Source organism: Terrapene carolina, unplaced genomic scaffold (assembly GCF_002925995.2).
Source record: "Terrapene carolina triunguis isolate 2854851 unplaced genomic scaffold, T_m_triunguis-2.0 Scaffold838, whole genome shotgun sequence".
Classification (NCBI taxonomy): Eukaryota; Metazoa; Chordata; order Testudines; family Emydidae; genus Terrapene; species Terrapene triunguis.
This window is the reverse complement of record NW_020665189.1, coordinates 6,211,497-6,225,955: the sequence shown is the minus strand read 5'-3', so window position 1 is coordinate 6,225,955 and position 14,459 is coordinate 6,211,497. Positions and strand designations below refer to the sequence as shown.

The 14,459-nt window shown below is 48.5% G+C and overlaps 1 protein-coding gene and 1 long non-coding RNA gene across 3 annotated transcripts in view; both read left to right on the top strand.

Moving 5' to 3' along the window:
• Positions 1–11,938: 11,938 nt before the first annotated feature.
• The window catches only part of LOC112102619, a 4,492-nt gene continuing 1,971 nt past the window's right edge, over positions 11,939–14,459 (top strand). Inside the window, exons 1-2 of one of the 2 annotated variants that reach the window (XR_002907763.3) lie at positions 11,939–12,066; positions 13,183–13,257. This is a non-coding gene — a long non-coding RNA (uncharacterized LOC112102619). The remainder of the gene's footprint in view (positions 12,067–13,182; positions 13,258–14,459) is intronic. The other variant, XR_002907764.3, reaches the window with a different exon arrangement.
• On the top strand, positions 12,215–12,669 carry LOC112102618 (60S ribosomal protein L36-like). Its single transcript, XM_024194012.3, has one exon. The coding sequence runs from the start codon at positions 12,325–12,327 to the stop codon at positions 12,649–12,651; it is 327 nt and encodes a 108-aa protein (XP_024049780.2). The 5' UTR covers positions 12,215–12,324; the 3' UTR covers positions 12,652–12,669.

Below are 14,459 nucleotides of genomic sequence, written 5' to 3'. Positions count from 1 at the left end.
CGTTGTAGTCTCCCCTTTAACCAGTTCCTTATCCACATTTCAATTTTCATATTGATCCCCATCTTTTCCAATTTAACTAATAATTCCCCATGTGGAACTGTATCAAATGCAAGTAACTTGTATGTTACCAGGTAACCTGAACCAGTGCAAGCATCATCTTATACTGTCACAGTGCATGTGCGCTAGGGACTTGCACCAGTATGTAGCTACACTGCTACATAAACTCCAAAGTGGCCATGGCCTTTGAATGAGTCCTCCAAGGAACACCCATGTCCTGCAGGAAGTGGTGCTGGTGATCCAGTAGGGGGACTCTTCCCTAGAAATCATTCTTGAAACAGTACCTCAGTATAGCAGGAGGAAGGAGCTGTGCTGTTGGAAGTTCCATGTAATAATAAATAAGGCTAAGATTTTATCATGGATATTTTAAGTAAAAGTCAGGGACAGGTCATGGGCAATAAAGAAAAATTCACGGAAGCCCTGACTTTTACTAAAAATATCATTACACAACCATTACAAAATGGGGAGCCGCTAGGCAGCTGCAGGGGCCTGGCTGGGATCTCCAGGGGCCCCCATCACCCATGGGGGCTCAGAGCTCCCTCTGCCCCCCAGGGCGGTGGGGAGCTGCGGGGTTCCGCTGCCACCTGCAGCGGCTGAGAGTTACAGAGATCCCCTGGCAGCAGCAGCTGGGAGCTGTGGAGTACCCCCACTGCTTGTGGCGGCTGGGAGCTGCGGGGTACCGCTGCTGTCTCAGAGCTCGGGGGGCCCTGCTGCCTGGGTTACAGGGGTACCCCGTAGCTCCTGGCCACCCTGGGCAGTGGCAGGACCCTGCAGCTCCCAGCTGCCTGCCGGCTGAAGTCACTGAAGTCTTCGGAAGTCACAGATTCCATGACTTCCGTGATCTCTGTGATAAAATAGTAGTCTTAATAATAAACTGCTGAGCACCTGTGATCATTAAAGCTCTTCTAAGTCTTTTCACAAGAGTAGAGGTGTTCAACTGCGTTTTCTTAGCCAAATTAAATCTCTGGTAATTATGTTTGCTCTTCCCAAATTCCCCCTGGAGTTGCAATTAGATATGTATTCACTTCTGGTCTTAAGCTGGAGCATGTTGTTATCCAGCTGAGGTATTTCAGGCTGAATAAAGTGATCCATATATAGCCCATGTTGTGAAGCTTAAGTAATTAATTAATTAATTAATGTTTGTACAGCACCTTCCTTGGATGGAAGGAGTTATAGAAATCATAGTATCATAGAAATGTAGGGCTGGAAGGGACCTTGAGAGGTCACTTAGTCCATACCTCCACACTGAGGCAGGACCAAGTAAAGCTAGACCATCCCTGACAGGTGTCTGTCTAACCAGTTCTTAAAAACCTACAATGATGTGGTTTCCCCAATCTCCCTTAGAAGCCTATTCCACTAAACTAGCCTTATACTTAGAATGTTTAGACAGTTTTTCTTAATATCTAACCTAAATTTCCCTTGCTGCAGATTAAGCTGATTATTTCTTGTCCTATCTTCAGTGGGCATGGAGAACAATTGATCTCAGGTCTCTTTATAGCAGCCCTTTTTTGAAGACTGTTATCAGGGCCCTCCTCAGTCTTCTTTGCTCAAAACTAAACAAGCCCAGTTTTGTAACCTTTCCTCCTAGGTCAGGTTTTCTAAACCTTTTTTCATTTCTGTTGCTTTCTTCCTGACTATTTCCAATTTGTCCACATCTTTCCTGAAGTATGGCACCCTGAACTAGACACAGGACGCCAGCTGAGGCCTCACGAGTGCTGAGTAGAGTGGGACAATTACCTCCCATGTGTTACATATGACATGCCTGTTAATATACACCAGGATATTAGCCTTTTTCACAACTGCATCACATTATTGACTCATATTCAATTTGTGATCCACTATAACTCCCAGATCCTTTTCAGCAGCACTACTGCCTAGCCAGTTATTTCCCATTTTGGATATGAGCATTTGATTTTTCCTTCCTAATTGTAGTACTTTGCACTTATCCTTATTGAATGCCGTCTTGTTGAATTCAGACCATTTCTCCTATTTGTCAAGGTCCTTTTAAATTCTAATCCTTTCCTCAAAAGTGCTTGCAACCCCTCCCAGCTCTGTGTTTCATCCGCAAGTGTTTATAAGCATGCTCTCCATTCCATTATCCAAATCATTAATTAAAATGTTGAACAGTACCAGAGCAAGGACAGACCCCCTGTAGGATCCCACTAGATACATTCTCCCAGATTGTCAGTGAACCACGAGTACAGTCTTTCAACCAGTTATACACCCACCTTGTAATAATTTAATCTAGACCACATTTCCCTAGTTTGTTTAAGAGACTGTCATGGGGGATTGTGTCAAAAGCTTTACTAAAACCAAGATATATCCAGTATATGCCCAGTATTGTGAGACTAAAGAGCAGAGTCAATAAATTAGTGAAACATTTGCAAGCAACATACATACAATAGCACCCTTATTTTATGCACTACTCGGGAATTGAAGAGTTCATAAAACTGAACACCTCCAAGTGACAGTCAATACAATACACAAGTTGCAGTATTGCGCCCTGTATTTCTTTCTTCTCATCCTTCAAACCACTGCAAAGTGATTTGTATTGCACTGAAGGCAGCAGAATGTGAAGGGATCTCAACTTGCTCTTCCTCAACATCACCTTAGTTATATGATATTTTTTGTTTTCACCCAGTTGGGAAAAATGGTTCATATAACTGGCCATTCATAAGATTGATGTTCATAAAATTGAGGTTCTACTGTATATTTGGTTCTACATTCCTTTCGTAAGTACTACCTTTTGTAATGACTACACATCCAGTTGGCCATAACACTGAACAAAGAATGTAAAATTGCTTTTTGGACATTAGCTGAACTCCACCAAAACACACTTCTAATGCTTTTTGGCTTGGGCAATATACCATATACTCTATATTGATTCTTAAAAGCATTGCCAGACTTTAGGTAGAACCTTACAAGAGATGTCTGTGATCCTAAGAGCACCCCAATGCCAGAGAGCAAGGGGCTCCTCAGTATGTAGCAGTGAACCTCAGCTGACCTGACCTTCTCAGCGTACTCCAACTCACAATTGTCATAATCTGTCTCTAAAAGGTGTCATGTCAGTTATCATATATAAACTGGCAACCTGCTGGTCATCAATATTTTTGCATAGTATATGGATGGTCGATATATGAATAATTATAAATATGTGCTGGAAATGCGTTTTTAAAATGGGTTTGGCCATCAAGACTTAAGTCAATGGACAAAGGAACATGGTTCCACCTGCTTGAATATGTCTCCAATGTAAACTGAGCAAAGAGAGACAATTAAATTACATTTACATGCAAAGTAGACAAAGCCACCAGGCAAACCAGTGTGGGTCATGGAAGCTGCAGCTCCAGGAAACCTTCCTGCCTCCTGAAGCAATGTCATTGAACTTTGGAAGATATAAGCAAGGACAAGAGCCATTTTGGTCTCCATTACGGGGCACATACAACAGGCCAGAGCTCCTGTGCATCACAGAAAAGTGGAATCTTTCAGCCAAGGAGTTGGAAGTTTCTGGAAACTGAATATAGGTGAGAAACCAAGACTCTAGATTTGTTAAATTAGGCTTTAATCTTAAAAGCACATTTTTACTTTTGTTTGTTTGTAACCATTTCTATCTCAATTCCTTCCACTTGGTATCACTTAAATCTCTGTTCTTTGTTAACAAACTTAATCTTGTGTTATTAAACAGCCATCTCAGTGCAGTGTTCCAAAATGAAAGAGTAAAATCTTCAGCCAAACAAACAGGGGTGCCATGGATTGTCTCTTTAAAGGAGCAGTGAACTGGATATGGGCATAGGCGCTGACTTCCCCTGTTCCCGGTGGGTACTCGATCCCTGCATGCCCCTGGCCCCGCCCCCATTCCACCCCTTCCCCAAAGTCCCCACCCCGTCCTGCCTCTTTTCCGCCTCCTCCCCTGAGCACACCGCGTCTCCACTCCTCCCCTTCCCTCCCGGAAAGTCGTAAGCACTGCTAAACAGCTGTTAGGCGGTGGGGTGGCGGGAAGCACTGGGAGGGAGGGTGAGGAGCGGAGACGCGGCATGCTGGGTGGGGAGGAGGCAAGGAAGTGGGAGCTTGGCTTCCCCGTGGGTGCTCCAGCCCTGGAGCACCCATGGAGTCGGTACCTATGGATATGGGTGTGCGAGTGCTGCAGTGAGAAGGGCTGAGTGCTGCAGGAGACTGGGGAGATGGTTTTGAGGAAACTCGGGGCTGGAAGGGGCTAGTGGTATCACCAGGCTGCCAGAAGCCAACGTGAGGCCATCGTGCTGTGGGCAGGTGGCTGGTGTCAGGGTTCCGAGTCAAAGCTGCACAGCACAGAGGCATTGAGGGTTCCAGGGCAGGGGGTGACAGAACCCCTCACTGCTCTGGGTGAACCCCCAAAGCATCACAATGTCACTATTTTTTAAATTATTTTTTAAAATTCTTTTCACAGACCTTGTTAACAGACCTTGTTAATAGATACTTGAGGAAAAACAGTGAAATCACCTGGCAGTGCTTAAAAACACTGACGGATTCAGCCTCTTGGACATTCTGCAGATTTCTTGAAATATGTAAATCTCCATCTACCACTAGATGGCATCAGAAATTCTTTATTGCTTAAAACCAGTTCTACATTTTAAAATGCGGAGATCTGACAGTATTAGGTAGGGTGACCAGATAGCAACTGTGAAAAAACGGGACAGGGGGTGGGGGGTGTTTTGTTTTAATTGCTTACAGAAGTGAATTCCATAGTCTAGCACCAAGTCAGGAGTAAGTTCTGACTTCATATTAATTGACGATTTTATTACTCTGTATGTCAGGAGACAGACTGCTCTAGAAATCCTGGCGCCCTATGCAAAGTGGAAAATGTGGGTCCCTCGCACTGGCTCCCACGATAAAACAGTCACTCCACGACCAATAAAGCCAGCCCTCATGGAGAGGACCTCATTAGACGTTTCCCACTTGAGCACTGACTAATGCATGGGCCTGAGGATCGGTGCTGGGCCTTATTTGTGAAAATCCTACAGGTATGTTTTTCAGTTTACAAAATCCACCTGCTGGCACATCTACGCACACGTGCAAAATATAAAACCACAGGGCCCAGCTGCCTGCTCCAGTGGGAAAGCCCATGAAAGGAGGCTAAAAATATAGACATCTCTTTGAGGCTTTCACAAAGGGCATGGCTACACTTGCAGATGTAGAGCGCTTTGAGTTAAACCAGCCTTTGTAGAGCGCAGTAGGGAAAGTGCTGCAGTCTGTCCACACTGACAGCTGCAAGCGTACTGGTGTAGCCACATTTGCGGCACTTGCAGCGGCATTGGGAGCGGTGCATTATGAGCAGCTATCCCACAGAGCACCTCTTCCCATTCTGGCGCTATGGCTTATGGGAAGGGGGTGGGAGGTGCGGGGCATTCTGGGTCCTGTCCCAACACCCCATGATGCATCGGTTTGCATCCCAGCAATCCCTGTGCTTCCGTCCACATTTGGCGCCATCTTTCAACGTTTTTGTGCTACGTGCTCTGTCTTCTCTTTCGGTCTGCAGGAATGGAGCCTGAACTGCTGAGGAATACACTGACGAGTCTCGCCAGCACGTCACATTTGGCAGTCGAGTTACTCCTTAAGATCCAAACAGACAGTGAGGACTGACGATGATATAGACCCGAGTTACGCATACGACACGAGATTGCTTGTGGCATTCTTGGACATGCTCACCACGGGAAACAAGCACTGAGTGGTGGGATCACATCGTCATGCAAGTCTGGGATGACGAGCAGTGGCTGCAGAACTTTCAGATGAGAGAGCCACTTTCATGGGACTGGGTGATGAGCTCGCCCCCACCCTGTGGCGCAAGGACACAAGATTGAGAGCTGCCCTGACGGTGGAGAAGCGGGTGGCTGTTGCAATCTAGAAGCTGGCAACTCCAGACAGCTACCGATCGGTTGCTAACCAGTTTGGAGTGGGAAAGTCGACCACTGGATTCGTATTGATGCAAGTTTGCAGGGCCAGTAATCACATCCTGCTGAGAAGAACCGAGACTCTGGGTAACGTGCATGACACTGCACAAATGGGCTTTGCACAAATGGGTTTCCCTAACTGCGAGGGGCGATAGATGGGATGCATATTCCAATTCTGGCACCAGCCCACCTAGCCTCCGAGTACATTAATCGGAAGGGATATTTCTCTATGGTTCTCTAGGCACTTGTGGATCACCATGGGCATTTCATTGACATTAATGTAGGCTGGCCCAGATAGGTGCATGACGCACGCATCTTTCGGAACACTGGCCTGTTCAGGAAGCTGCAAGCCAGAACTTTTTTCCCAGACCAGATCACCATAGGGGTAGTCGAAATGCCCACTGTGATCCTTGGAGACCCCACTTACCCTTTAATGCCATGGCTCATGAAACCCTACACAGGGAGCCTTGATAGCAGCAAGGAGCGGTTCAACAACAGGCTGAGCAGATGCAGAATGACTGTGGAGTGTGCTTTTGGTCGTTTAAAGGGCCACTTTTCAGAGTAGCAGCCGTGTTAGTCTGTATCTGCAAAAAGAAGAGGAGTACTTGTGGCACCTTAGAGACTAACAAATTTATTAGAGCATAAGCTTTCGTGGGCTACAGCCCACTTCTTCGGATGCATAGAATGGAACATATATTGAAGAGATATATATACACACATACAGAGAGCATGAACACCGTATGGGAAGCTGGACCTGGCCGATAACAGCATCCCCCTGGTTATATCTGCGTGCTGTACCCTCCATAACATTTGTGAAGGGAAGGGTGAAAGATTCATTCGGGCATGGAACTTGGAGGTTCAATACCTGGAGGCTGAATTTGAACAGCCAGAGAGCAGGGCTATTAGAGGGGCCCAGCACAGGGCTGCAAGGATTAGGGATGCCTTCAGGGAGCAATTTGAGGCTGAAAACCACCAGTAATGTCTGGTGCCCTGCACGGGAGTGGAGTGCAGTGCTTCCAATATTAATAGGAATCTGTGTTTGCTACGCTGACTTGCAGTGCCTGTTGCTTTCCTGGGCTAAGGTATCTTTTACTTTATGCAGTAATAAAGAATGTTTTCAAAGCCAAAAAATCCATTTATTGAAAAGAAAATTCATTTATTGAAAAGAAACACAACTGCTTGGGAAACAGAAAGGGCAAGGGGGTGGGGAACGGTATCATCACAGATTTGCGTATGTCCTGTTATCATAGGCCTGGTCTACACTACGAGTTTAGGTCGAATTTAGCAGCGTTAAATCGAATTAAGCTGGACACGTCCACACGATGAAGCCCTTTTTTTCGACTTCAAGGGCCCTTTAAACCGGTTTCTTTACTCCACCTCCGACGAGGGGATTAGTGCTAAAATCGGCTTTGCGGGTCGGATTTGGGGTAGTGTGGACGGAATTCGACGTTATTGGCCTCCGGGACTATCCCACAGTGCTTCATTGTGACCGCTCTGGACAGCACTCTCAACTCAGATGCACTGACCAGGTAGACAGGAAAAGCCCCGCGAACTTTTGAATTTCATTTCCTGTTTGCCCAGCATGGAGAGCACAGGTGACCACGCAGAGCTCATCAGCACAGGTAACCATGATGGAGTCCCAGGATCGCAAAAGAGCTCCAGCATGGACAGAACGGGAGGTACGGGATCTGCTCGCCATATGGGGAGACGAATCAGTGCTAGCTGAACTCCGTAGCAGTGAACGAAATGGCAAAATATTAGAAAAAGTCTCAAAGGCCATGAAGGACAGAGGCCATAACAGGGGACGCACAGCAGTGCCGCGTGAAAATTAAGGAGCTACGGCAAGCCTACCACAAAGCCAGAGAGGCAAACGGAAGGTCCGGGGCAGAGCCGCAAACATGCCGCTTCTACGCGGAGCTGCATGCAATGCTAGGGAGTGTAGCCACCACTACCCCAACCGTGTGCTTTGACTCCATCAATGGAGAATCACGCAACAGGGAAGCGGGTTTGGGGTACGAGGAAGATGATGATGAAGACAATGAAGATAGCTCACAGCAAGGAAGCGGAGAAACCGATTTCCCCAACAGCCAGGATATGTTTCTCACCCTGGACCTGGAATCAGTAACCCCCGAACTCACCCAAGGCGTGCTCCCAGACCCTGAGGGTGCACAAGGGACCTCTGGTGAGTGTACCTTTGTAAATATTACACATGGTTTAAAAGCAAGCGTGTTTAATGATTAATGATTAATTTGCCCTGGCCATCGCGGCCAGTACAGCTACTGGAAAAGTCTGTTAACGTGTATGGGGATGGAGCGGAAATCCTCCAGGGACATCTCCAGAAAGCTCTCCTTCATGTACTCCCAAAGCCTTTGCAAAAGGTTTCTGGGGAGGGCTGCCTTATCCCGTCCGCCATGGTAGGACACTTTACCACGCCAGGCCAGTAGCACGTAGTCTGGAATCATTGCTTAACAAAGCATGGCAGCGTATGGTCCCGGTGGCATGCAGACAACATCCATTCCTTATCTCTCTTTGTTATCCTCAGGAGAGTGATATCATTCACGGTCACCTGGTTGAAATGGGGTGATTTTATTAAGGGGACATTCAGAGGTGCCCGTTCCAGCTCGGCTGAACATAAATGTTCCCCGCTGTTAGCCACGCGGTGGGGGGGAGGGGTGAAGTGATCATCCCAGAGAATTGGGTGTGTGTGTGTGGGGGGGGGGTAGTTGGGTTTGTGCTGCATGTTAACCCGGAAACCGCAGCCCCTCCTTTTACATTGCAAACCCATTTTAAATGGCCAACCCAACGGGTGCTTGGTATGGGAAATGAGGGCGCTACTGTTTGAAACCATTCCCACATGTTAAGAAGGTTAAAAAAGCCAAAAGACTGTGGCTTACCATGGCTGCCTGCAAGCCAAAATCTGTTGCCTGGCACTGCGTGAGTGATCTCTCACACCAAACTGGCAGGCCCTCAATATAAGAGGAAAAATGCGACCATGTAACGAAAGCACATGTGCTGTGTAATGTGAACAGCAAAATTTAACGTGAAAGAGTGTACCCATTGTTCTCTAAAATGTGTCTTTTTTAACCACCTCTCCCTTCTCCTCCACCAGCTGCAAATGTTTCTCCTTCACAGAGGCTAGTGAAGATTAGAAGGAGAAAACTGCGGACTCGGGATGATATGTTCTCGGAGCTCCAGATGTCCTCCCACGCTGACAGAGCACAGCAGAATGCATGGAGGCAGTCAATGTCAGAGTGCAAAAAAGCACAATATGAACGAGAGGACAGGTGGCGGGCTGAATCGCGGGCTGAAGAGAGCAAGTGGCGAGCTGAAGAGGATAGGTGGCGTCTTTTCCCGGCCATCCCACAAGCATGTTAGTGAAACGTCCCTTGTGATCCACCAGGGCTTGCAGCAGCATTGAAAAGTACCCCTTGCGGTTTATGTACTCGGTGGCTTGGTGCTCCGGTGACAAGATAGGGATATGGGTTCCGTCTATCGCCCCACCGCAGTTTGGGAATCCCATTGCAGCAAAGCCATCCACTATGACCTGCACGTTTCCCAGAGTCACTACCCTTGATATCAGCAGGTCTTTGATTGCATTGGCTACTTGGATCACAGCAGCCCCAACAGTAGATTTGCCCACTCCAAATTGATTCCCGACTGACCGGTAGCTGTCTGGCGTTGCAAGCTTCCACAGGGCTATCGCCACTTGCTTCTCAACTGTGAGGGCTGCTCTCATCCTGGTATTCTGGCGCTTCAGGGCAGGGGAAAGCAAGTCATAAAGTTCCATGAAAGTGCCCTTACGCATGCGAAAGTTTTGCAGCCACTGGGAATCGTCCCACACCTGCAACACGATGCGGTCCCACCAGTCTGTGCTTGTTTCCCGGGCCCAGAATCGGCGTTCCACGGCATGAACCTGCCCCAGTAACACCATGATTTGCACATTGCTGGGGCCTGTACTTTGTGAGAGGTCTATGTCCATGTCAACTTCCTCATCACTCTCGTCACCGCGCTGCAATCGCTGCAATCGCCTCCTCGTCTGGTTTTGCTTTGGCATGTTCTGGCTCTGCATATACTCCAGGACAATGCGCGTGGTGTTCATAGTGCTCATAATTGCCGTGGTGATCTGAGCGGGCTCCATGATCCCAGTGCTATGGCGTCTGGGCTGAAAAAAGGCGCGAAACTATTGTCTGACGGAGGGAGGGAAGGAGGGGCGAGTGACGACATGGCTTACAGGTACAGGGAATTAAAATCAACAAAGGTGACTGTGCATCAGGGAGAAACACAAACAACTGTCACACAGAATAGCCCGCCCAAAGATTGAACTCAAAACCCTGGGTTTAGCAGGCCGTTGATTTCACGGAGGGAGGGGGAAGCAAATGAATACAGAACAAATCCGGTCCATCTATTTTTTACATCTTAAGCTGGCAGCAGATGGTGCAGCATGACTGATAGCCATCGGCATCTTCTGGGTGCTTGGCAGAAGATGCTGTACTACGACAGCTAGCCATCATCGTCAAGACGGTTCAATAGGACTGCCGGCAGGACTGAGTCTCCAGGAAACAAAACATGTCTGCCCAGGTGCCTCTGATTGAACTCACTGAGGAATACGACAATGGATACCAGTCATAATACACCATCTACTGCCAAAAGGCAATTAGCTGCTGCTGTGTAGCAATGCAGTACCACGTCTGCCGGCACCCAGATGACATATGGTGACGGTGAGCTGAGCTGAGCGGGCTCCATGCTTGCCGTGGTATGTTGTCTGCACAGGTAACCCAGGTAAAAAGGCGCGAATCGATTGTCTGACGTTGCTCTGATGGAGGGGGAGGGGCCTGACGACATGTACCCAGAACCCCCCGCGACACTGTTTTTGCATCATCAGGCATTGGGATCTCAACCCAGAATTCCAATAGGCAGCGGAGACTGTGGGAACTGTGGGATAGCTACCCATAGTGCAACGCTCCGGAAGTCGACGCTAGCCTCGGTACTGTGGACGCGGTCCGCCGACTTAATGCACTTAGAGCATTTTATGTGGGGACACACACAATCGACTGTATAAAACCGATTTCTATAAAACCGGCTTCTATAAATTCGACCTAATTTCATAGTGTAGACATACCCTTACTCAGCCTTCCTGTCTGGAGTACTGTGCAATGAGTGCTGCACTTGAGGATGGCTATACTGCATGGTGATGGGGGTTGAGTGCAGTGGGTAAGGGTCATAGTTTGCAGGGCCGGGTGGTGAAGCTACAGGTGTTGGAGGCAGCTGGTGGCGATAAGCATCCAGATGTTGGATTCTGTGTGGATTCTGGCTCTGTCATCCTCCTGATCCCAACCCTCACACACGTACACTGGGCAGGCTACGTCATGAGGTCCCTTGGTCACTTAAGAGGATGCCCACTGGGGAGGGGGCTGTGGGAGGGATGATCCAGTGTGGGGCTGTGTTACCTATAGACCCAGAGCTCCACAGCTAGTGGAGGATGATGTGTCTCTTCTTCCTCCAGGGCTGGGAGAGATGCTGCATGAGAGGCAGCTGGCCCTCTGTCTGGCACAAGACAGGAGGGAGCTACGTGCGACCCCATTCTTCAGCCAACGCGCCCACAGCATGACTCCACAGCCATCCTCCAGCACCTAAAACCGCATCGCATCCCACCACAGCCACAAACCCCATCACCCAAGCCACAGCGCCTCCCCTCCCCAGTACCCTGAGCACCCCACTGCCCCCCATCATCCAAAACCACAGCGCCCAGCGGCGCTGCCCCCAGGCACAGATAGCGCCTGAATCACGCGCAGGCGCACCGCACCCACCCTCCCCCCGGCTGCGCCCGCGCCTGCGCATCTGTGTCGGGAGGAGGCGGAGGCGGGAAGCAGCCGGCGCTGGGCGGGGTCTGCGAGTGCGCACCCTGCTTCCCCGGTCCAGCGGCCGCGCCTCCTTCCTTTCTTCTCACGCCCGCCGCCAGGCAGGGCTGCTGCGCACGGGGCCTCCCAGCTATCCGGCCTGGCAGCGCCCGGCCTGGCCCGGAGCTGCCCCCACGTGTGGGGAGAAGCTGGGTATGTGACCCCCGGACATGGGGTGCGGGGCGAAGGTGAGGCTGGGCTGAGCAGCGGGGTGCGGAGCCCTCCTGCGCCGGGCCGGCTGAGCGGCCACGTGCGCTGGCTCCAGCGGGGCAAGGCTGGGCTCCCTGCTCACTTGGGGGCCACCCACGTGCAGCTGTGACGCGGCAGTCTTCCTGCGCCTGTGAGGGGCCTGGCCCGTCGTCCACAGCAAGCCTCATGGGGTTGCTGGGCTGGACCCAGCAATAACAATCCTCCTTCCGGTGTGGCGCCGTTCAGTTGGGGCAGACATGGCGAACCGCTGCCCCGTGGCCGTCGCCCTCAGTAAGGGCCACAAGGTGACGAAGAACGTGTCAAAGCCCCGGCAGTGCCGCCGCAGAGAGCACCTGACCAAACACACTAAGTTTGTGCGAGACATGATCAGAGAGGTCTGTGGTTTTGTTCCCTATGAGAAAAGTGCTAAGGAATTGCTGAAAGTTTCCAAGGACAAACGTGCTCTGAAGTTCATAAAGAAAAGGGTTGGTACTCACATTCGGGCCAAGCGAAAACGTGAAGAGCTCGACAATATTCTGGCAGCCAGGAGGAAGGCTATTGCCAAGTTGCAAAAACTCCTGTAACTCATTAAAGTGTGTTCCGAGAAAAAACAAACAAGCAAAAAAACCCCACAATCCTGAGCTCTCCTGGAGCACTTTCCAAAGGAGGGATCCCATTTTACAGGCAGAGAACCTGAGTGAGGCACAGGCAGGGAAGTGACCTGCCCTCTAGCTGCCCAGCAGCAGGGCCTGGGACTAAAACCCAGGTCTCCCGACTACCAAGCTAGTGCCCTACCTGCTAAGTTGCACTGCCAAATTCAGCTTGCTGCTCAGTTGATCTCATTCATGGTGTATTACCAACAGGGTGGCAAGCAGTCCCAAGACCCTTTCACGGGCTGCAGCTCCTGATGTCAGGGTTGGTTTTGAGGCGATTCATTGCAAATATCTAAACTGGGTTAGATCTGCAACTAAACCCCATTTTCTGTGCATGCACATAGAGATGAGAAGGGAACAGGGTCTGTTTATTTTATTTTAAAAATATCTGCATGGGCTTAAGTCAGTGCTGCTGAAACTAAAACGTTTTGGGTATTTATGCTGATGTGTCTTTTCTTTCAGGGAAGATAGTGAAAATCTGAAAAGGGCAAGAAAAGCAAGCATGCAAAAGCAGAAACTTCCTTCTTCCTCTGAGAGGTTGGTGTTAGCAAAAATGTTGTTAATAGAAAGTAGTCTTATGAAAAATATGCTTGGTTATATGATGCTTGACAATGAGTAAAAATATGCTGAACAGTCCCTACCCTGAGTCTTAATAATTTTTTTTTAATGAGCTCTTAACTTTTCTAGCACTTCTTGTGGCCAGTTGCATGCTTCTTAGGCAGTGCCATGAAGCTCTAAAGCACTTGTCTGTACTCAGTGGTGATCAGCTATTGAGGGTCACTTTATACCTGTGATAGTGTTACACTGTTTGTAGAGTATTTGCCTTGTAAAACCTGGGTCAGGGAAGTTGTATTAATTTTGACTGATAACAGGTTTTTGTGGTATTTAGCATTCCTTACCTGATATTAATGCAGCGGTCATCTGGATGCTAATACACTTGAATTTACATTTGTCCACACATACCTTACTCCCCCAAAACCCACTTAATCTTCTGGAGCCTGACTTTTTCTTTTTAAATATTTAGGTTGGCTAACATGTGCTTGCAAATACCATGACTGTGTGCTTGTTTGTGTGTACAAATGACCTGCTGAATGCATAACGTAGAACTGTGACTTATTTATTTGTATAATGGGTAGGGCCAAAGAATTTCCATAAAGGATCAAAGTCCCATTGTGCTAGGCACTGTTCGGATAAGTAATAAAGAAAACAGTCCCTGCCCCAGATAGCTTACAGTCTAGGTGTCAGGATGCAACTGATAGTAACATGGACCCTACTTAATGGGTGGCAGGGAGGAAGAGGTAATAAAACAGTTTAGCAGAAGAAACAGCAGTCTCAACATGCTTGCCCAGCCAGTGCCATGTACTGGAACTTGTAGACATGACAGAGGTTGGCTTTAAAATGGATAGGATTATGATGTTACAAACTGTAGGCCCAGTTTAGCCTTTTTAGCGTGGAGGAGTGCCTGGAATCTCTCTGTTCCTGGTTTATTTCAAAGCCCTCACAGCAATTCTATGGAACCAATGACCTTCTTCCCTCTGCGAATTGGGCTTGTGAACTGAATTTTGATTTCTAGAAGAGGAGTACTTTTAGATGTGTAACTGTTTGTTTGTTTTTCAGCTCAATGGATGAAATACACAAGACTTTGTGCATTTCTATAAATTATTCTATGCAGCATATGTGGGGAAATTCCATTTAATAACACTGCTCTACAGCCAAAATGCTTCTGAAATAAATGTAGT

What these genes read in the sequence shown, in the direction of transcription:
- LOC112102618 (XM_024194012.3), top strand. Translation starts at nt 12,325, where the DNA reads ATGGCGAACCGCTGCCCCGTGGCCGTCGCCCTCAGTAAGGGCCACAAG.